Below are 24601 nucleotides of genomic sequence, written 5' to 3'. Positions count from 1 at the left end.
TTAACATTAAACAGTGATGGGTAGTAATTAAATTTTTAAATGATTTTCAATTGATAAGGCCCATGTACTCTACACTGTAAAAAATTTCATTGTTAAATTACAGTAATATACTGGCAGCTAGATTTGCCAGCATAAGGCCATCCTTAAAAATATTCTTGTTTGCCGTAACCCTCCCGACCCTGTCAATTTAGGACCGACTCAATATCTTATTTTTTTTGCTTTTCGTCAATTAACCAATTTTATTTTTACTCTTCAAACAACTAATACAAAGGCAATAAAATATGAATTATATTTTAGTAAATATTGTAAATATATAAGTTGCCTAGGCCTACAAACAAACAAAGGCTACGTTCTTTCTTTTAAATAAAAACCTGTGACGTCATCTATGTTTACCGGATGTCACACTATTGCCTGTGCGTTCGCTTCGTCTCGTACTGTCATTCACCGTCAGAGTCAACGGTTCAGGCTTGGTAATGATGGCTGCGGCTGCAGTGAATATGTGAGGTCACCCTTTCAAAGTCATACGGGTTCGGGCACCATAATACATCTAAAAAATTCATTAAAACAGCTCGACACCGCTTTAACTTCTCGAACCCACCAACTGCTCCCCGGGCGCCGCAGCATAAATGGCTTCCCACTGCTCCGGGTGTGTGTTCACGGTGTGTATGACAATATAATTGTTTAAGTTTAATAGGAACAACTGCCAGTAACAGAACCATGCAGACTGTTATTTTATTTTATTTTATTTTATTTTATTTTATTTTATTTTTTTTTGAAGCTTTAGAAACACAAGTGTGGATATTTCTAACAAAAACAGCTGATGGGACGTTGTAAATTGAAACTCCACTCTTAGAACGAATGTGTTAAAAACAACACACTAGTGTTGATTCTGGGACAACACACTAAATGTGTTGTCCTAGAATCCACTCATCTCTGTGTTATTATTGAAACAACACATTTTGTGTTACTTTTAACACAACTTGTGTTTTATTTTAACACAAAATCAGTCTAAAATGTCCTTTCCCTTAACAAAGCTGTGCTTTGAGGTGCTTCTGTGTTTTGAGAGTAATAAAGAAAGAGAGGTAGGGTAGGGCAGGGTGGGAGGTAATGAGAGAGAATTTACTTTTGAACAAACTCCAGTGTCCTTGCAGCTTCCTCTTGGTATTGCAAGTTGAACACATAGTAGGTGGTGAAAACTGCAGCCAGCCCTCTGATGAAGCTTTGGAGGATGCCTTCACAGATGATGTTGTTTTCAATGATGATCATCCAACTTCCAAGTGTGACTTCATCACCAGTAACTGATGCAGACAACAATTATAGCTAATGTCCCGAAACACTATCAGATATTATACAGCTGCAAATCCATTACTTGGAAAAGCTAATGAGATTAATTTCAGAAAGAGATGAATTAGACAGACTGATAGACTTTTCTAAACAGTTTTATTCTATACTCCATTCCTTACAGTGATACTTACCCAGCAGTATCAGCCTTGGACTAGCAGGGAGAGTCAGGGTGTGCTCTACATCTGCTGCAGTGGCAGAAATCTGTAGAAAATGAACAATGATATGGAAATTAAGAATGAAATTGTGTGTACAGTCATAGCAGGCATCAAATAAGTCTTACTTAAGTAATACTTAAACTAACTGAATAATAACAAATACAACTTGCATCAGCACGGAGTATCAGTCCCTCTATTCTCTCATCAAAGTAGGCCATCAGCAGATGGATGAGAGTCAGCTCCGCATCTTCATCCTCGGAGATGACAGGCTTGTTCTTTGCTTTGGTCATCAAATACCTCACTATTCCTTGCCCACATTCTTTAATGGATAGTTCCAAGGCACTTAACACACTATTGTCTGTCAGTAACTCGAAGTGGCAGAAGATACCCCTTTGAGTAAAGAGGTAAGGCCACTGGATTCTCAAATTTTGAATGGAAGGGGCTGGAGTCTCATTAATTTTATTACGCTGAAGACAGAATGTTGTTTTCATGAGGTTTATCACTTCAGCCTTTTCACCACTGTGAATACCTTCCTGTCTGTAAATGTTCTCCAGTTGTTGCTGCTTCTGTTCCAGCATATCATGAGTTTCTTCTAATGGCAGTTCTGGGCTAAATCTGGCGTCGCTTGTCAGGAGCAGGTCGCTTACCGTTAGCAATGGCTGACTGCACTTCCTCAGGCATTTTATCCCAAGGAATCTCAAAGGTTTCGTGCCGTTTATTGGATATGTTGGCTGGTTGACTCACCCTGCTCAAAGTACAAGGCGATGATGCTGGGGAAGGGCTTGACAATGAAGAGGAAAAAGGCAGGGTACTGGAGTCAGAAGATAGACTTGTTTGTGTTGAGTCAAGTGGCAAGACTTCGAGATCAAGTGTGACTTGAGTTTCTAAAACATAAAAATAAAATCAAATAGGCACATATTTATTTTCAAAAAATCTTTAGGAGGGCTTTAGGAGACCCAATACTGCTGAATGTAAACAGTCTTGTTATTTAATAATTCATGTTGCTTTAACTGGACAGTCACAGGACAAATACTAAAACTAGAATAATAACAATAATTGCCATTTCTGAATGAAAATTGCCACTCCAAATCCACCAAGTAAACTGACTGTGTTTAGGTCTGCACAGGTCTGCACAGACTGCTTAAACTTCGGCAGCAATTAAGATGAAAATTGTAAAACATAACCTGCCAAACTGGCTAGTGATTTTCAAGATTCAATATTTTATATTTGTCACATACACAATTATATAGGGCATATATGTGTGCATGTATGTATGTGTGATATATGTGTGTATATATATATATATATATATATATATATATATATATATATATATATATATATATATATATATATATATATATATAGCAGTGAAATGTGAGTAAGAGAAAGCAAAAGTAGGTAAAAAAGGTAAATAAAAGCACAATCGCATTGGATCTTGGCAAATCACAAGAATGACCTATTTTGTATCCAAAATGGCGAATATCGCCGAAATGTGACAAGTTTGCACCCCTGTTTAGTGCACATTTCAATAAAACCTTAAACAAACGGTGAAACAGAGCCCAATCCCTCAAAAAATCAATAAATAATCACACGTCAGTCGGACATTTGATTAGATTGCAAATTAATGTTAAATACAAATAAAGATACTAATGTAGCTAGTTGCTAATTCGTTTAACTATCAGCCCCAAATATGTAAAAATCAATACATCATTTTTAGTAATGGTTCAAAAATAATCAAATAAATTTAAAATTGTCAATTATTTCACTTAGAAACGCAGACTTCGTTCAGTTTGTGCTTACCTTGATATACAGACGAGGAGTAAAAAAACACGTGAATTCGCTGATCCGTAGGTGCTGGCAGGGTCACAATCGGAGTGAAAATGGATCGATCATCTTTAATTCTGCTTCCTTCTCATATAATAAAATGCAGAAAAACAGTGTCGTTAAATCTATTTGACTGTTAATGTGCGTTGTTGGAGAAGAGGTTAATGTGTGTTGTTGGAGACAAGTTCTTCACATGCCTGACATGCATGACCAGACCAAAAAAATACTGTATTGTCCCGTAAAAGCTAGCTGCTGTCCAGTAGCTTGCTGTTATTAGTTTGCTTTTCAAATTAATTTTCATTTACAGTATTCAGCTGTATTTATGAGAAACTGTAAATTACTGTCCAAAATTCCCTGTTTTTTACAGCAATTTTTACAGTGTATTATTTTGTTAAAAGTCAATAATTGATGCTAAACTGCTAAATTGTTACTTACTTAAGTATCATTAACTGAGCTAACAAATTTATTAAAACATGAAATAGTAAATTATCATATAGTACATGTCCATAATGTTTTTTTTTTTTCTATTTTTCTCAAAGTACAAGATGAATTAGTTTCTGGCCTTGAAAGGGGGTAAATTTGACCCTTGGGCAGGGAACAGTTTGGGAGTAAGTCCACAGTGCAGCCCCTTCTCTGGTGAGAGGGTAGCTGGGAGCTTGAGACAATGTTTGATACAATGTGGTGACCAGCAGATGAGTTCCCTTTTAGTCCCTGATATCGGATGACGGCAGATCCCGATTTTATTAGGGCTGTGAAATGAAAGACAGAATCACCATAGCGAATAAGTGCAGTATTTAGAGACTAAGTTTACAGCACTCATCTTGGTGCTATGTGGAGAACGTTTGTCAGGGCAGACCATGCAGTGCATCCACAGTAGAAGCATAACTGAAGGCGGAGGCAACGCTGACATTCCTCTGGTGACACTGACACTTGAGGACATATTGAGGCAAATCTGCATGGAATCTGGAACCTCATCTTAGAGAAAATCAGGCAGTGGCTGGAATCGTGAATATTTGCTCTTGATCAAGTTATCCAAACTGGTGGCCAACACGACGTACTAGGTTATTGAGAGGTCTTTATCCTGACAGGTGAGTTCGGCCTGGAGGTTCTGGTTGAGGCTTTGCCGGAACATGGCTTTTAAAACGGCATCAATCCATCTGTTCTGACTGGCGAGTGTGCAGAATTTTACAGCATAATCTGCCACGGTGTCATGGAAAAATCACATCTCCCAGCTGGATACCCAAACACCTCATGGATTTGTTGTGTGGAATGTGTGTAGGAGGAACGTCCATTATTTTTTATTTTTTTTTAAATCAGAAATGAACCATACAGCCTTGGCTTCTTCAAGTTGTTGGACAATGTTTTCACACATCTATTTTTAGTTCTAAAAATAATTTATGCATTTATGCCTGCTAATTTCTTTTCAAAAATTCATAAATGAGTAAAACCGCCACAATACATCAGGCTTGTAAACATTCCCCGAGAGCCATGCTTAGTGATGTACTTATCAGCTCTTCCATTTTTACAACCTTATTGAATTCATTATAGTAATTCAATAACTATGCACAGCTTCAGTGACTACAGGTTAGTTACTGATATCTGTCAGTTTATTTATTCATAGCTCCAGCACTTCAGACGCAAATGAAACAGCCACAATACGTCGGGCTTCTGAGCTTGAAAGTCTCACTGCTTCTGACACAGCCACACTCCATCGGGTCTTCAACTACAACTATTAATACTAAAAATCTCCCAAAAAGTAAAACTCACAGATTAAAATGTAACTTGTTTGGACAAAACCACACTACATTTGTGTTATATTTTAAAACACTCTGCTTAGCCACAGTACTTCAAACTTAAAACTTATGTTTAAATCACTGTCACAATACATCGGACAAAAACACACTACCTCAAGTTTTTGTTTTAAACTATACGGAGCTGCGGTGCATCAGGCCCCCAACACCAGTGGTCCCCAACCCCCGGGCCGCGGACCGGTACCAAATGGTACCGGGCCACCCAAGGAACATTCAATTATTTCCATTTTATTTACTGTGGTGTATTTCTCTCTGGTTTGTGCATGGACTTTCCACGGTTAACCGGGAGCTGAGAGACGTCACCTAAAGCTGCACCAATACCGCGCATGTGCAAAATATCGTGATATCGGGCCAGGTTTAGGTGACGTCTAGAAACTCTTCCGGTGTTCTGGATTAAAGTCATGGCAGAATGCCTTGAGATTGCCACCACAGCACTTAAATCCCTATTGCCATTTCCGACATGCTATCTATGTGAAGCGGGGTTTTCTGCAGTGACCGCAACCAAAACAAAACAATTGAATAAACTGGACATAAGCAACACACTTCGGGTGTCATTGTCTCCTATTACCCCAGATGTTGCAAAGAAACAAGCTCAGGGTTCTCATTGATTTATCGTTGTAGTGAGTTAAAAAGGCATGTATATATATATATATAGAGAATTAAATTAAAATGATTATTATTATTATTATTATTATTATTATTATTATTATTAATTTGTGATTCCAAAGGAAGGGGAAAAATAAACAAGACTGCATAGCTTGTAGATCAATCTCAGGTCAAGAAGTTTTTGTCATTTCAACCATATATAGTTGATGCAGTACACAGTGAAATGAGACCACCTTTCTCCAGGACCATGGTGCTACATAGAATAAAGACCTGATGCAAGACACATGACAAAAAGACAGTTCAAGACAAAAACAGTGCAAACAAACAATACACAAAAGCCATGCCGACCAGTGTACATACTGTATGTTCTATAGCACATGTGCAGAAATACTGGAACGGTCACTTAATATAGTAGCAGCAGTTATATGAGGTATTGTAATGAATTGTGCAAAACATCAATTGACTGAAATGTTGAAGACAACATGTGCAAATAGCAAAAACTGTGTGCAAAAACAGCATTCAAACAGTTTGATATGGGTGGTGCTCTGTACATGGATGTATATTTTAATATTTGGGGTAGGTCAGTGCAGTCCATACAGTTGAGTGTGCATGTGTGTTTGTGTGTATTCTGCTCGGTACAGTTCAGTTCATTTATTAAGTCTGATGGCTTGTGGAAATAAACTTACACAGTCTGGTCATAAGCGCCAGAATGCTTCGGTAGCTTTTTTCAGCTGACAGAAGGGTGAAGAGCATGTGTGAGTGGTGTGTGTGGGGACATCCACAATGCTCTTGGCTTTGTGGATGCAGCGTGTATGCTCGTGTTGGAGGGAAAAGAGACTCAAATGATCTCAGGTGTCCTCACTATCTGCTGCAGGGTCTTGCGATCAGAGATGGTGCAATTCCCAAACCAGACAGTGATGCAGCTGCTCAGAATGCTCTCAATGGTCCCTCTGTAAAATCGAGTCAGGATGGGGGGAGGGCTTTCCTCAGCCCTGAGGGGCTCCAGTGCTCAGTGTGGTGGTGCTGGAGATGCCGTTCCCGATGTGAACTGACTGAGGACTCCCAGTCCACAGAGGTTTTCAGGCTCAGCTTCTCAGTCAGGTGCTGAGGGATGATTGTGTTGAATGCTGAACTAAAGTCTAAGAACAGTATTCATTCGTAAATATCTTTAATGTCCAGGTGGTTGAGGGCTAAATGGACGATACACAAACTGCAGGGGGTCCAGTGAGGGTGATAACTTGGTTTTGATGTACCTTCTGACGAGCTTCTCAAAGCACTTTGTTACAATGGGTGTGATCACGACAGGATGGCAGGACACTGTAGAATTCTTTAGCACGGGGACGATGGTGGTTGCCTTGAGGCACGTAGGAACAACAGGGAAATGTTGAAGATGTCAGTGAGGACATCTGCTAGCTGATCTGCACATTCCCCGAACACCCTGCATGCACCCTTCCGAGGGGTTAACTCTGCATAGGGTTCTCCTCACGTTTGCCGTGGACCATGGATCTCTGTCCTGAATATGGATTATAAGCTATTTGTATCAATTCTAGCTAAAAGGCTTGACTTGATAATGCCATAACCTATTAACTCAGAATAAACTGGGTTCATTCAGAGTAGGCAAATGCAAGACAACATCAGGTGGAATCTCCATATTATTAATCATATCCAGGATGCTAATATACAGGCTGTTCTACTATGCCTTGATGCAGGCTTTTGATTCAATCAATTGGCTTTTTCTTAAGATTTATGACAATGTTTATGAGAAATTTAATCACGTAATTCAAAACTGTTTCACCACAAGAATTAAAATAAATGGTAATCTATCAAAGACCTTCAGCCTAGAGAGGGGCACTAGGCAGGGGTGCCCTTGGTTGCCCCTCTTCTTGGCTTCGTTCATCAAACCTCTGGGGCTAAACTAATAAAACAAACAAATATAGAGCAAAAATAAAAGGTATCCCTTCCACCCTATGCCTATTTTTATGCCTGTTTTTTTTTAAAACAACATACTCTATTTTTAATAAGTATATCTCAAAAAATACAAGGTCACTATATACAGTATGTTCAAATATAACTATTTTGGGTTTGTTTTGCAATCTACCCACCACTACCTACACAAAAGACTATGAGCCATTCCAAAGTTTTCTCCACGATAAATCTAAATGACAGTGCTTCTGGGTTTGAAAACAGTGATAATATGGTCTAAATAAACACACATAATCTGTAATAAACGCGTGGTTTTATACCTTACAGATGATTGAAGGTGTTCCTGTATGCTATTCAGATGATCTGGGGTGTAAAATCTTTTAGCATGATTTTTTTTTTTTTTTGGGAAAACCCAATTTATTGTGTTTTTTTAAACCCAGTTGCTTCCTGTTTTTTGTGCGTTTTCATCGTTTAAGAAGCGAAATAACGTGAGAAAATCCTATAGAATAATGAGTTAGTGAATTTAAAGGTCCAGGGCTTTAAATTTTGTTTTGTTCCTACAGCGATTACACTACATTGGCTTGATGTATTTAGGTGTTTGACCCACTTATCGAAGTGTCTTAGCCTATAGACTCAAATGGAAAGTCCTAGTTTCATGTATTTTGAAGCATAATCCAATAGTAAGGCAGTAAATTGGCTTGGTGTTTGACCCACTTATCGAAGGGGCACAGGAAGTAACAGAGACAATAAACAGTGGTTTCTTTTAGTAGCAAACAGATGAAATTTTGTAATTCAACTGAATTTTTTTCATTGAATATGAATTATAATCCTAAAACACCAAAGCAAATTTAGTGTCATAGCTGCTCGGATAAAGAATCTCAGCTGAACCAAGGTTGTGTTATCTAATGGATGAATACAGGAGTCAAAATTCATAGGTACAACATGTTTACGAAGTTTTTCAATCTGTCAGTTTAACTGCTTGGTTGTTGGAATTCTGTTTTATTTCAGTCAAAATAGTGTCTATTAAGGTGACAAGCACAAAATATCACTATTTGTTGACGAAGTATTAGTGTATTTAAAGGATCCAACCATGTTATTGACTGAGCTAATGGAAACATTACAAACCTTTGGGTTCTTTTAGGGATTTAAATTGAATATTTTAAAAACACAGGTTTTGACTAATTATTAAAATATTTAATTAAAAGGGATTATTTCTTAAATTGGGATTTAAAATATATTAATTACATAGGAATAAATATCCATAAATATGATAAAAGGACAATATGGACAATTTAGAATTGCTTAATTACAACCCCATCAATAATAAAATTAAAACAGATAATACAAAATGGAATCGTTTACTGTTTTACCACATGAGATCTAGGATAGATTCTAGATGAAAAACTTGAGGGATTTGTTATGTGTTGGGTTGATTCAGTCCCATTAGAATCTTAAACAGAAATGTACACAATTTCCTTAAAGAACTCCTGCTTATGCTTAGTAAACTCAACTGTACGTTCTATTCTGCTCTTAAAAGTTTTTTTCTTTTTTTTTTTTTTAAACAAGAGGGTTCCCTAAATCAAAATACAAAATTATTTTCTTACCTTTCCCTGTTTTTATGGAAATCCCTTACTGGGTGGTTTGGCAATGTAAGAAAATAAATCGATGATGGTGACTATCTTAAGGAAGAAAAAGTTTATTCCAGCATAGCAGTGATATAATACATTAAGTAATTCTTGTTTATCGGAGTAAAGAACACCACAGGGCAAAAACTTTATACTGTTTTTTTCTATTATGATAATATATGATAATATTGTCTAGCCCAGGGGTCGGCAACCCGCGGCTCCGGAGCCGCAAGTGGCTCTTTCATCCCTCTGCTGCGGCTCCCTGTAGATTTGGAAAATAAATATTTAATTTAATTATTTTATTTCTGTTAGTTAGTTTTTAAAAAATGTAATTATAAATTCTAAGATCATGATGCTCTTGTAACATTTAAAGTAAACCGTGTTTAATTATTTTTTTTTTTTTCAAAATATGCGTCATAACCGCCGACTTGCGAAATCTGACACACAGAAGCAGGCGCATTTTTGGTTTGCTGCAGCCGGCAAGTTTAATTTTTTATGTCATGCATGGCTGTCAAGTGCCACACATTGAGAGTGACAGTCACGCATTTCGGTCTTTTCTCACGCTCTCCCGCCGCACACATCGTATTCTCACGCAGAAAAACTATCATATATTTAATAAGCCGCAGCACCCAAAATGTATCAGTCCGCACTGCTGTCTCTGTGGAACCGGGCAGGAATCAAGCGCGTCTCAGTTCTCAGTCGAGCCTGACACTTATCTGCCAATCGAAAAAGAAGCTACACAATAGCCAATCAGAAAATAGCACTATCTGGGAAAGATTTAACGCAACATCCAATGAAAAAAAGGGAGGGGTTGGAGATGTCATGCTTGCCTGTCTTCAAAACTTGAGAGCCTTGGTCATGAATACGAAGGACTCAATTATACATTAAACATTTTATTTGAAAGTAACCTTCAACCCAGCGTCTTTTTTCTTAAGGTTAGTTCAAACTGTTCAAAATATTTTTGTTTGCTTGCAGAAATAAAATTGCGTTTACTCGGTAGCAGTTAATTGATTTCATAAATGCAACACACTACAGTTTTTTCTATACTTTCCATAAAGGTAAAAAACGATATATGCAGTGTTATCTTCATTTTAGGCTCCCTGTGGTATTTTTTCTGTGGTAAACGGGTCCAAATGGCTCTTTGAGTGTTTAAGGTTGCCGACCCCTGGTCTAGCCGGATGTCCTTAAAATGGTAAGCATGGTCACATTCACCTGACTTGGTACAGGTGTTATCACCCAAATGATTTTTATTGTTACAGGTGTTATCACCCAAATGATTGGGTGATACTATTGTATAAATGTAAGCATGTTCAAGTATACCCTTTTTTAAATGATGGTCCTTGATGTCCTGCTACTACTCCCATACTAATAATTGATTAAGGTTATTTATTTAGAGTTCTTATCATATTCCTTTATGATATTAAAATCTTTTTTCCGAAAGAGTTCTTTCTGACATGTATCTTGGAGTAGAATATGGGAACAGACAATCTGTCATTTCTAATAAAATGGATTCACACATTGCGTACAATGTAAGAAAACTTTAAACAAGTTAAAATAGTCCAACATGTCTACTAATTAACATGAATGTCAAATTGTGATCTAAAAATAAAATTTGTTTCTTTGTTAAAAAATGTAAACAAAAAATGTATGTTACTGACTTTGGACGTCGAACAATATTGAAATCCATGGTCTTTGATTTTCAGTCAGTTGTAATGTGACCAATTTATCCCAAACATTTTTGATGGAAGGTCAGTTGTTGAGTTCCTTCAGTAGAAATTCACGCTAGAGTATTCATAGTGTGTTGACGACAGCTTTCATTAATTCTTCTGTCAAATATGAGTAGGTCAAGTTAACTTCAGTAAACTTTGAAACTTTTATGGATCAGATGTAAAAAACAAATAGGCTTTATTTTAAGTTAAGAAAATTACGAGTGATGGTAATTTTTTGATAGTAAAGGGAAATGTGCTGAAATTCTTGTCTGTGGCAGAAATATTATTTTGAAAAAAAAAAATGGGCTAGAAGAAAAACACTAATGACAATTAATTGTTTTATCCAAATCAATACTGTTTGCAATTTTGGCAATATGTGAAGTGATCTTGGATATTCTTAAAATGACTAATGTACTTTGATTAAATTAAAACACTCTGATACCTATCTTGTCTTACAGACATTGTTGAAACTGGAGCCAATACACCTAAAGTCAAGTCATGCCACAGAGTGAATATCCTCTGTGAAGATCCTCTCCATATATCCTCTCCATGTTAGAACTTGGCAAATTGTGTTGAGATGTTCACACAATTATCAAGCAAGTGAAAAGGAGCTCATTTGTGATCCTGTGCATGCTGAATGGCTTGTAGAAGTGAAGTGGCTGGGATCTCATTCTCACCTTGCCTGAAGTATGGAAGCATGGCAGGAGAAGCGGGGTGTGCATACTGTGAGTACTGTGTGTACATAAATAAAACCTCAGAGTGAGTTGTCTGGGTGTGAAAAGATTTGGATGATTCAGCGCATGACCGATTATCTGCTTTTTAGAGCCACTATCTCTCTCTCTCTTTCCCTCTCTTTCAATATGTATTAAAATGTATTACAAGCTAATTATTAAAAGGCTTTTGAAACTCTAACCATTTTTGTCTGTAATCATATTGTCACATTTTTTATTCTAAAATAAAAAAATCTCTGCATTATAGCTATAAAAGTAAAAGAGATTTTATAAAAAAATCCATTTTATAAGAGAAATTTTTCCATATTCCTGATTTTTTTTATTTTTATTTTTTTAGATGAATCTGCGGTCTGTGTTCACTGCTGAGCAACAGCGTATCCTTGAGCGTTACTATGAAAGTGGGATGACCAATCAAAGCAAAAGCTGCTTCCAGCTCATTCTTCAGTGTGCTCAAGAGACCAAGCTTGACTTCAGTGTTGTCCGGGTTAGTCACTGCTTATTAATGGACTTTATAACTCCTTGGGACTTGGGGAATTGTTTTGTTAAGCAGCTAAGGGAATCGATGAAATAAAAATGTCCAAAAATGTTAAAATAAAATGTCATGATTCTGTTGTTCTTGTTTACAAAGACTGGTGCAAAAAACATCGTTATGAAGGCGGAAACACTTTGTTGATTTTTGTCTCATTTTTGACAAAAAAAAATGATGATTTTTCTCATCAACAAAGTGCTTCCACCTGCAGAACTGGTTTTGTTTTTTTTTATCGTGGAAATACTGTTCTGTTTCAACTCTGTATAGTATTGTATGTGAAAATGCCATCCCAAATATTTAAACTAGCCTGGCACTCAACAACCATGCCACAGACATGTTTTTCTTTAGACTGATGTTTGTTTTGAACATTAAATGGTGGTCTGTACCAGCTTGAATATATTCTCTTCATTGCTGCCACATGACTGACTGATTGGGTACATTTGTGACTGAGCAGTAAGAACTGGCCTGAATGAATACTTCTGCTTTCAGATATTAAATACCCATTCCAAACATTGTTCCACACATACAGTAGAACTAATACCACAACAAATATTAAGCAATATTTAAGTTTTTTAAGGGTACAACAAACATTTTTGAAAAATAAATATATTAAATATAAATCTGTTGCTCACCACTGAGTTTATTAAAGGGTAATTCCCTCAGTGTGTTTGGTTAGGAATGTTTTCAGAATAGACTTGAGAAAGTCTCTTTTTTTCTATTGAGTGGTTAGTAATGGGAAAAACCAAAGTGGATGTTGCATTAAAGTTTGCTATTTTTTATTTTTTTTTCAGACATGGGTAGGCAACAAAAGACGAAAGCTGGCTTCCAAAGCTGATAAGAATGGTGTGGTGTGTTTGTCTAACCACGCCATTGTCAGTGCTGGAGGAACTCTAGGCCCGGTATTAACGAGTGACATGGCGGCTGTTTGTAGTGTTCAGCATGGGCCCTCTACGGTTCACCTTCTTTCTCCCCAAACCACCTGCCCTTCATCTTCCTCCTCTACTTACTGTTCCTCCTCCTCTTCCTCCTCCTCCTCTCCTCCATCCTCTAATGGATCCAAAAACAAAAATGATGTTATAGTGACTGGTGCTTACTCTCTTCCACGCATTGTCGATCACTTAGGGTCTTCATCCCAGAGCAGGACAGCTGCAAAAGTAGTACAACTAAATCCTAATACTGAATCGAGTCTGCATTCTCAGCCTATCTTGCACCCAGATGTGGTGTCCCTCCAACACAAATCTCATCATATCCCCAGCTCCAGTACCTTCTTGTTTAGTCAGATGAAAAGTATGCCTCGAGACCTAGCATCAGTTGTCCCCAGCTGGGTTAAGCAATGTGGCGCTCAACAGCACCATCAGTGGCCCCCAACTTCACACTTACAAACAGTGACAAACCTACACCAAACTGCCCCAGTAGGTACTACAGAAAGTGGGGTCAGAATCCAGCAGGTGTTCACCATTGCTGGGTTAGCAGAGGCCTCACAACGACCTTCAAATGAAAAGAATCAAGATTGCGGGATAAGAAGTACATTTGTGCCTGATTCATCAGAAACGTTTTCAATTGCAATGGAAACAGGGGATGTAGATGATGAATATTTAAGGGAAGAAGAGTTGGCAAACATGGGTGCCCAGATGCAGCTGAGCAAGTCAGGAAGTAGCAATGTTAATGGAGAGGAAAACAGTAGGCTCTCATCAGAAGAGCCTTCAACAATTAAAAGCCGGGCTTTGTATACTGTGACGTCAAAGAACCTACTGGAGGTGGCACATAGTTCACCTAGTTCTGTGCATTTTGGAGAAAAAGGGTGCCAAACCAACACTGCTTTGCTGCTTGATTCAGGCTCCAGTAGCAGATATCCATTAAGACACTTTGCAGAGTCCTCTCCATCAAGAATACCCAGTCTCAAGGTATAATAAAGATGATTTCCTATTTGTAATTTTGTAAATTAATTTGCATCTTGGTGAATAAATGTTGATAAATATTTTATCAATTGTTCATCAATAATTAAGTTTAATGAGGAATTCATTTGAAATAGTGAATATTTCTTTTCTGTTACCATTATTAAACCTATTCATTTAAATGAAAGAGACGACTGTCTGTCATGGGTGAGTGTAAATGAAAAATATTGACCATTTAGCCTATGGCAATAAGGTTTGAGATAGTGATTCAGACATTGAGGCAACTTGATTGCCACTTTTTATTTTGACTGCAATTTTAGCATAGCCATTTGGATAGTAAAAGGGGAACATAAATTGTTTCAAATTATAAAAATATGTATTCAGATTGCAATCAGGATTACAGCATTTTCTAAGTGTACCACTTCATGCTAGTACAGTTAGCCAGAAAACATTTTAGAATTATTTATTGGGATGTTTTAATGGCATATGTGAGAGAAAAAAAGAAATGTTAGCAATTTTTACACAGTAATATATGAATGTATTGTTTAAATTATTAACTGGTGTTTTGCGAATTACATTAGTGTTTAAATGAAACTCTAAAAATGCATAGAGCAGTGGTGTCCAGTCACCCACAAAGGAATGATCAGAATGATCACCCCACAGAGTATTATATCATATAAAAGACTTGAGAATCACATTCAATTTAAATTAAATATAAAATTAAATATTTCAGTACTCATTTTTACATAAATGACCGATAAAATGTGTATACTTTGAAATGTATTGCGAACTTTTGAAACAAAGTAAAGCCATGCTTAGTAAATTAATTAAATCATTGTTCTCTGCAGATTTGGTTTAACAGTACGTCCTCCATCCATCTGCATTATTCTTCAGTTTATCAAACGTAACTTAATAGAATTACTACTGCTCCTTGCTTAAGCCAATATTGTGCAAGACGTATTACCGAGTTCAAAATCACAACAAAACAAACATGCCTTAGTTTTACTCAAACTCAGTCCTGGTTAAATAATTCATGTTTAATATTGTCAAGTCTAATGCCAGTATTAGCAGTTGTTAATATTAGTTATTATTAAATCCTCACTAAGCAGGCTTAAATCAATTCAGAATGTGTCTCTAGATGTTGATAGATGGCTAGCAACAGTGGTGTGAGACTAGATGTCTTCCCTGTCAAATTTAGGAAATTAAAATTGTGCCATGTATTATGATAGCTTTTTACAGATGTACAAGACACATTTTGTATTTCAGTCTACAGTGTTTTCAAGTGTATTGAACCTCTAAACTGATGAAAATAATTGTGAAGACCTTGCAAATTATTCTTCAGATTTTTTCAAATATTTTACCTCAAAATTAGGGTTGCAAAATTCCGGGACTTTTCAAGGCTGGAAACTTTCCATGGGAATTAACGGGAATATATGGGAATAAACTGGGGATTTAAAAAAAAAAAAAAAAAAAAAAAAAAAGCAGAGTTGCCTATAAGGAACTATAACAGCATAATTTTGTTTAAAACAACAAGATTTTATGCAATTTAGGTTGAATTTGTACCCAGCATTCCTTGGTCACTTGCACACATTACCTCATTCTACATTCTTAATTGTACCCAATACCTAAACTTAATAACTACCTTACTAACTCTTAACAAGCAGTAAATTAGGAGTGTTACCACATGCACAGATCATTTAATGACCCCCCACACACTCACTCCCCCCAAATAAAAAAAAATCCTCTATAAAATGTTATTTACAATTAAGTTTATTATGTTTATTACAAACATAATAATGTTTATTATGCTTTTGTGTTACTCAATGAAATAATCAAAGTTCTACTTACAATTAAATCAGTCAAGACGTCATTTTTAAAATTTGTATTACCTTGCATGCATGTCTTCTTATGACCAAAGAAATGTTTATTTATGTTTGTATATAATATAGTTTATATAAATTTCCCTATATTTCCAATTAATTCTCGTAAATTCCTGTAAATTTCCATAAATTCCCATAAATTTCCATAAATTCCAGTATAGTTTTCAATTTTGAATATTTCCAAAATTCCCCAGATTAAGTTCCCATGGAAAGTTTCCGGAAATTTACCTGAAATATACCGGAAACTTTCCACCCCTTTGCAACCCTACTCAGAATACAGTGGGTGTCATGAGGCTCTCTCAGCAGTGGCATGGTGAATGGGACACAGGGCATGTTTAGGCATTCTGTTTACAACACTGTTAGCAGTGCTCCTTTTTCCTGCCCTAAGTGTGGCATGCTTCCTGCAAACATAGGACAAAATAATGGGTGCAGGCATACCTCCAATAAGACACCATGCACATATTTTAACGGATGCCTTGTAGAGTGAGGGGTGTCATTATCTGATGTGCATAGCAACCTTGTGTAGCCTGTTGTGCATGTGGGTGGGAAAAAAACTGGTCTGTGAATTTATGGTCAGTGTGGTGGTGGAAATTTAATGGCTAATATAAACCAGGCTAGAGAAAATTGCAATTAAATTTAGAAGTTAGTAAGTTAGAGAAAATGTGTGGCCCTTTTTAAACAATTAACAAAACGGAAATCTGCTGCTTAAAAGTATTAGTTACTTTAGCATTATATGAATTTTATCTTGTATATTTATTGTTAATCAAATGTATGCATATCATGGTATGAATGTATAACTGATTATCAGCACATGCCTATAGCTGACAATGCAATCATGTTTAAGAAAATGTATAGTTCTTAGTTTTATTAATTGCTAATTACATCTTTTAACAAAAACTGTCTTAAGCATTTTAAATGTATTTTAATGCTTTAAGGACAAGCATTATGGGACACATTACAACATGGCATGATTTTCTAATGACTGTAGTTTAATCATAAGATGTTTTATGTCTTTTGTTAGGTAAGTATCATGTCATCTCCCTGGCTTCTTAGCAGCTCTCGTAAAAGAACGGTGAGAGCACCCAGGTCTTTCTATTATGCCTTGTATTCATATTCAGAATGTGAACAAGCACCCTTTATAAATTTTGTTCATATGCAGCTCCAGGATAGGACTCAGTTTAGTGACGAAGATCTGTACACGCTAAAGAGGTACTGGGACAACGGCATGACCAGTCTGGGCTCTGTGTGCAGAGAGAAGATTGCAGCAGCTGCCACTGAGCTCAGCGTGGACAGTGAAATTATCAAGGTCTGTAGGTTACCTTTTAGTTATTTCTGGACCCTGAAGTGTTTTTTCTAATGCTTTAAATAAGAAAAGGCTTTTATGGATATATTGCTATTAAATAATGGTTATCACCATCAGCATAAAGTCAGAATTGTTTTTCAATAAATGTTTTAACACATGCTAGAGATGTGTGTGATCTTGACTGATGTCTTTCCTGACTTTGCTTGATTTTGACAGGCTTTCTTGGCTCAGCAAGGAAGGTGTTTAAGTTGAAATAGATCAGCCTATTGATGTTCAGTGGTAGATGAATAATCAGGTTGTAGAACCCAGTGTGTGAGGGTGTGGAGGAAGACCTGGTTGGCAGGTGTGATTCTAGCAGTGCTCCGGGCTCACATTTATTCACACTGCGCTTTTCAGCTCATTTTCAAAAACTCAATCAAAAAAAACAAACCAACTGAAAAAGGTTTGTTATTAGTTCACAATCCTCTGTGTTTGTGTGTTAGCCACTGCCAGTTCAGTTACACACACACACTCTCTAGTTCCAGTGCCTGTGCCCACACATTCACATGCTCATTCATACCTAGAGGTAATTTATCACTGTCAATCCAGCTCCTAGCTACTATTGTTTTTGTTAGAAAACTGGAGAGCCTGGAGGAAATTCATCCAGACACTCAGGACCAGTTTAAGATGACTTGGGTTAAAAAAGGATTGATATGATATTAGTACTGTATCAACAAAAAGGGCATTGGCATGTAAGAAATTGCTACAATTGCATAATTCTACAGATTGTATGTAAATATAAGGTGTAAAATTAAGGAATTGTAGCAGTTTGTTACATGTCAATGCATACACACTTTTTTGCTATTAAACATTCACTGTTCAAATTTTTAATGCAGACATGGATTGGTAACCGCAGAAGGAAGTATCGACTGATGGGTATTGATATTCCACCTCCCAAAGGTGGGCCAGCGACCTTTCCTAAAGTAGCAAGTACAGATCTACAATCACCTTTGACCCCTGAGGGAGACAAGCCTAAGTCTGTTGAGCCACCACAGGACAGCGAGCAGAATGGTGCAGTGTCACTTAGTTTATCTAAATGTAGGAGACATTTTCTATTTAAGTGTGTTTTACTGTATCAGTAATTATGTATCTGTTGGTCAAGCCTTTTTCAGTCATTATGGTTTTGTGGTTTAAGCTTGATTTGGAATTTAAACAGATACGTTTGTAATTTCTTTAAAGATGGACCAAGTGACTCTTATCTGAGGGAAAATGATGAAAGGACTGATGGACTGAATAAATCTGGTGTCACTGAGAATGTGGTAGGTTACAGTTTATTTCACATACATTTAATATTTTAAATGTATGATTGGATTTTTCCAGTACAGCTTTGTTTACTCTGAAATGACACCAATCAAAGGTTTGAAAAGTGTAAAATTACAAATATATACATACACTCACTGGCCACTTTATTAGGTACACCTGTCCATCTGCTTGTTAACGCAAATTTCTAATCAGCCAATCACATGGCAGCAACTCAATGCATTTACGCATGTAGACATGGTCAAGACGATCTGCTGCAGTTCAAACCGAGCATCAGAATGGGGAAGAAAGGTGATTTAAGTGACTTTGAATGTGGCATGGTTGTTGGTGCCAGACGGGCTGGTCTGAGTATTTCAGAAACTGCTGATCTTCTGGGATTTTCATGCACAACCATCTCTAGGGTTTACAGAGAATGGTCAGAAAAAGAGAAAATATCTAGTGAGCGGCAGTTCTGTGGGCACAAATGCCTTGTTGATGCCAGAGGTTAGAGGAGAATGGCCAACTGGTTCGAGCTGATAGAAAGGCAGCAGTAACTCAAATAACCACTCGTTACTACCGAGGTATGCAGAAGAGCATCTCTGAAGGCACAACATGTCGAACCTTGAGGCGGATGGGCTACAGCACTCCTGAGAGCTAAGAACAGGAAACAGAGGCTACAATTCGCAAAGGCTCACCAAAATTGGACAATAGAAGATTGGAAAAATGCCTGGTCTGATGAGTCTCTATTTCTGCTGCGACATTTGTATGGTAGGGTCAGAAATTGGCATCAACAACATGAAAGCATGGATTCATCCTGCCTTGTATCAATGGTTCAGGCTGGTGGTGGTGGTGTAATGGTGTGGAGGATATTTTCTTGGCACACTTTGGGCCCATTAGTACCAATTGAGCATCGTGTCAACGCCACAGCCTACCTGAGTATTGCTGCTGACCATGTCCATCCCTTTATGACCACAGTGTACCCATCTTTTGATAGCTACTTCCAGCAGGATAATGCGCCATTTCATAAAGCGCGAAACATCTCAGACTGGTTTCTTGAACATGACAATGAGTTCACTGTACTCAAATGGCCTCCACAGTCACCAGGTCTCAATCGAATAGAGCACCTTTGGGATGTGGTGGAATGGGAGATTCGCATCATGGATGTGCAGCCGACAAATCTGTAGCAACTGCGTGATGCTATCATGTCAATATGGACCAAAATCTCTGAGTAATGTTTCTAGTACCTTGTTGAATCTATAACACGAAGGATTAAGGCAGTTCTGAAGGCAAAAGCGGGTCCAACCCGGTACTAGTAAGGTGTACCTAATAAAGTGGCGGGTGAATGTATATATAAGGGTCTTTTCTACAGCTCTTAAAATTAGGTAAATACAACCTTAGGTGAGAATTACATGACACATTACACCTTGTCATTATTTATTTAACAAATTAAAGCCAAAGTGGAGAAGCCATGTGTAGGGAAAAAAGTACACCCCATATTACTTCACATATCAGTCTCTAACACCACTTACAAAAATTTTGCTCACTTTTATTTACATTACTTCAGTCCATTGAGGTTTGGGACAGTTCTTTATGCACTCCTCTTTTAAGGTCCTGCCTCAGCATTTCATTCAGATTGAGGACTGGAATTTGACTGAGCCATTGCAACATCTTGATTCTTTTCTTTTTTGGCCATTCTGTAATAGATTTGCTAGAGTGCTTGGGATCATTGTTATGTTGCATGACACAATTTCAGCCAAGCTATAGCTGTCATATAAATGGCCCCACGTTTAACTCAAGAATACTTGAGAGATAAAAGAGATAAGATGTAAGATGCTTAGGTCCTGTGGCTGCAAAATAAGCCCACATCACGCTCCATCACCATGCTTGACAGTTGGAATGAGGTATTAGTGCTTATATGCTGTGTTTGGTTAAACCAGCACTGTGCATTATGGCCAAACATCTCCACTTTCAGAAATCTTGATGATTTGTTCCGATACAACGTTATACAATCCTAAGCTGTGCTGCCTTTGTTCTCTTTTTAGAGAGCAGAGGTTTCCTCCTGGCAACCCTTCTTTACAAGCCATATTTGATCACGTTTTTAATTGTACTGTCATGAACTATAGTATTCATATGTTAATTTTTGCCTGTAGAATTTGAAATGAGATGTAGGTCTTTTTTTCTCTGAGCATTGTACTTGGAGTGAATTTGCGGTGATGTCCACTCCTATGAAGAAGACAACTGTAATCAATGAGAATGATTATTCACATTCTAGAATGATGGACTTCAAATTGTCAAATTGGCCATATTACCCTTCCCAGGTTTATGGGTAACAACAACTGCTTCTCTAAGATGCCTTTTCTCCCTAATTAAATAATGTCACAGTGTAATATGCGATGTGTTGTTCATCTGAGTTTGTATTTATTTTGTCCTGATTCATAAAACCATAGAATTCAAGAGGGTGTATCTTTTTTTCACGTTATAGTACTGTATATATGATATACAGTTGTTGACATTGCACTTTGATTGCATTTCAATACAGAAAATTGAAATAATTGGTGAAGGTGATGATGATGATGAAGATGACAGTGATGTGATTGCCAGTGACATGGAACACATGCATAATCTTTTAGAGTACAAAGTAAGTAGTTAATGGAATGCATTTCATTTTAATGAATTTTCTTTTTCATCTGTTTGCTATTGCTACTTTTACTACTTGTTAATAAATGCACTGGGGATGTTTTGTGTAGATTCACAGCTACTAAACAGCCAAATTTCATAATTCATGGTTTCCTATCTAGTCTTTTCTGACTGCAGATATGCCAAAATCCACCTTGGAATATTGATGCTATATGATGTCTGCAGAAAACTGTATTATAGTGCATCAGTGATTTCTCCTAAGCATACATGGTAAATGGCAAATCATGTCTAAATCTGTCTGCTGCCACTCAACTATAATCCGCTACCTCACTGGAAAAAAAAAGTTTCTGCATCCTTAGAAGATTATGAATTTGCTCTTTTCTGCTTTCTGATCTCTAGACACCATCAGCTTTACCAAGAGTGGTGTTTGTATACAAGTGTAAATAATAGTCTTCACAAATTATCCAAAATTAAAAATAATATAATTTTTCCATAATAAAAAATCTGGAATAAAAGGCCTTCTGTAATATTCATCATTATTTATTTAAAATTGTTTGGGTAATTTTTGTTTCTAGTCATATCTTTCTATATCTTATCTGCTCACAGGACTGCTGTTTACTCATTGATCTAATCCATAATGATTAAGATAGTGAATGCAAATAAGTTGGTATAAATGTTTGAAATGTATCCTACCATGTGTATCTTAGCATGAGGAAGTCCAGTATCTTGAGAGTGAGCTAGAGAGGCAAAAACAGAAGTACCATGAGCTGAGGACCTTTACTAAAAGCCTACTTTCAGCACTGAAGAGCAGCAACACAGAAACGCAGCATGTAAGTATAGCAAAACACCATTATGGGGAAAATCTACACTGAAAATGTATAACTAAGTGGCTCTGTACTTTATGCTCATCATGTAATGTCTATGGTAGGAGCTTTTAGCCAACCTACCTCACCAAGTGGAAGAAGATTTTGCATTGAGTCCAGAAAGGAATTCTGAGTCTAGCATTGAGATGATCACCAATCAGAAGGATTCCTCTGTATCAGAGGGGGAGGGAGATGCTGAGCCCATGAGACAGTAGTCCATCCTCTCCTGTATAAACTCACATGCAACTTTGCCTGTGGTAGATTCCCAAGAATTGTAACACATACACTGCAGCCTTTTTTGCTGCTTCAATCCAGTCTTACATCAATAAACTTCGCCAATTGAGTTTCTTCACCTTGCTGCTCTTGTTTTTTTTTACTGCTGTTAATTTAAGATGCTGATAATCAGGAATTCAGTGTTTACGTTAAGATAGCATTAATCTTTTACATAAGATTTAGCATATTGATAATGTACCTGTGATTTATTTATGCACACCTTTATTTGACAAACTTGGATGTACTCAATTTCAACAAAATCTTATACATATATAACTAATGTTTGATTATGCAAGGTATGAATTGGTTTCTATATATAATTTTTACTCAGTAGCTTCCTGATACTTTGTTCCATTTTTTATATGGTTATCGGTTATCAGTACATTTACATTTTCAAACCTGCACAGGTTTTTTGTAGTGTCTATAAAGAAACGTCTTCTATATTTATTAGTGCAAACACCAGTTGTACCATCAAATAAAATAAAGCTAAAACCCTGTTAAAGAGCACTTAATGTGAGAGTAACTAGTATGAAAGTATAAAAACAGTACAGAGTAGGGTTGTGACATGCATATTCTTGATTGTATTGAGGAAAGACAAGCCATGCATGTGGCTTAAATGGAACATGTTACTGTACAATGCACGGTATTATAAGGAAGAAGATAGGCTGTTTTTGGTTTTTGCAGGCATTCATTAAAAATGTATAAATCAGTGATATGGGAGTGTGTGTAAGTAGGTGTTGTACTTTTAACAGTAAAAAAAAAAACACTTTTTTTTTTATTTTTTATAAACATCCAGATTTTAAACACCACTATGCCAATGTTGTGTAAGCCCAACCAGCATTCAGACACATACGTTTGTGGACAGTATTTTGCCTTTGTAATGTAGATAATAGTTGTGGAGTTATTTGAATTTGGTAGCGGTTAATGGGTATTCTCAATATATGGTCCAAATATGTGTTGATTCAAGTGATGGAGACTATAATTAGTATAAAATAAATAAACAAACCTAGAGATAGCAGAAACTTTAGAAATAGCCAAAATATCTGGGTAGATTCTTAAGAAAAGAAGGAATACCGGTTGGATTGGATGATCACAGAATTTTTTTCTTTGTGAAGAAAATACCTTCACAACATCTAGCCAAGTGAAGAACACTCTTATTGTCAGAGTTGATATTTGAGACATTGTCATGAATGTAAATACAGCAGGTTTACCTTAAACATGCAAAAACACTCCAGAACAGAAAGAACAGATTAGAGAAGAGCATGAAGAAGGAAAGAAAAGCCCATAAACAATATGCAGCTTAAAGGTAGGGTCTCCGTTGTTTGAAAGACAATGTTGTCATTTGAAATCACCAAAACAAACACGCCCCTAACCCAAATATGTCCCACCCCTGTATTGATGGCTCTGCCCACACATACATACGTAACCCAGGCAACTAATGGAAAGAAATGTGTCTATCATAGCTGAAGGGAAGAACAATACAATTGCAGATAAAAAAGCAAAAATGACATGCAAGCATAATCATGCAAAGGATGGCATATATTAGTTCTGTGAAACAAAGCAAAACCAACGTTACTCACCTATCAAGAAGGAAAAAGCGGGCTCAGCGTCTTAAATAAAGTTGGCTGCATATTCACAGATTGGAGTTTCCCGAGTCAACTCCTGAGCTAAACACTGTTACTAGCAAAACGCGTTGTAGCTGCCTCTCTACATTACTACAATAGAAAACGGGTGTTATTTGTGTAGTAATAGCTTTTAGCTCAGGAGTTATTGACTTGGGAATCTGTGAATATGCGGCCAACTTCCCGCTCCTTCAGTTCTCTCCAGCGCTGGAAAGCTGATCCTATATTAACACGGGTCCTACTTCTTGCCTTATCGTAAGCCTTTCTTCACTTTCTTTCTTTGTTTTTATCCTCCATGTCAATTTTAAAACCGATTTCTGCTAATGTCACACATGCGCACTGAACACTCTCTCTGCACATATTGACAAGATACGCCCCTTTCTGCTCATTGGCTGCACGTTAGTTTTGTATTTGTTTTGTTTGTCGGCCCGACTCAGTTTTCTGAAGCATTTCTCAAACAACGGAGACCTTTAAGGCAGCTGCAATAAAAACCCTGGTGAAGTTGTTCCGTGGACAAATAATTTTTGAAGTATTAACTATACTCCTAACCAAATAAATAAATTATATATATATATATATATATATATATA

The 24601-nt window shown here is 36.9% G+C and overlaps 1 protein-coding gene across 6 annotated transcripts in view; it reads left to right on the top strand.

The window, feature by feature from the left end:
* The window catches only part of hdx (highly divergent homeobox), a 29406-nt gene extending 6938 nt beyond the window's left edge, over positions 1-22468 (top strand). Inside the window, exons 2-12 of one of the 6 annotated variants that reach the window (XR_003438967.2) lie at positions 11459-11725; positions 12069-12215; positions 13052-14164; positions 17057-17107; positions 17195-17341; positions 18214-18415; positions 18557-18636; positions 21156-21254; positions 21431-21523; positions 21961-22083; positions 22182-22201. Coding sequence is in view for 4 of the 6 variants with exons in the window: in XM_047802562.1 (XP_047658518.1) it covers positions 11690-11725; positions 12069-12215; positions 13052-14164; positions 17057-17107; positions 17195-17341; positions 18214-18415; positions 18557-18636; positions 21156-21254; positions 21961-22083; positions 22182-22331 (2148 nt within the window). In the remaining 2 variants the exon portion in view is untranslated. Of the gene's footprint in view, positions 1-10386; positions 10484-11458; positions 11726-12068; positions 12216-13051; positions 14165-17056; positions 17108-17194; positions 17342-18213; positions 18416-18556; positions 18637-21155; positions 21255-21414; positions 21524-21960; positions 22084-22181 lie in introns of all 6 variants that reach the window. The other 5 variants (XR_007138328.1, XM_047802562.1, XM_027135999.2 and 2 more) reach the window with 5 other exon arrangements.
* The last annotated feature ends 2133 nt before the right edge of the window (positions 22469-24601 follow it).

The sequence above is a fragment of the Tachysurus fulvidraco genome, chromosome 17, assembly GCF_022655615.1.
Source record: "Tachysurus fulvidraco isolate hzauxx_2018 chromosome 17, HZAU_PFXX_2.0, whole genome shotgun sequence".
Taxonomy (NCBI): domain Eukaryota; kingdom Metazoa; phylum Chordata; class Actinopteri; order Siluriformes; family Bagridae; genus Tachysurus; species Tachysurus fulvidraco.
This window is presented reverse-complemented; position numbering and strand designations above follow the sequence as displayed.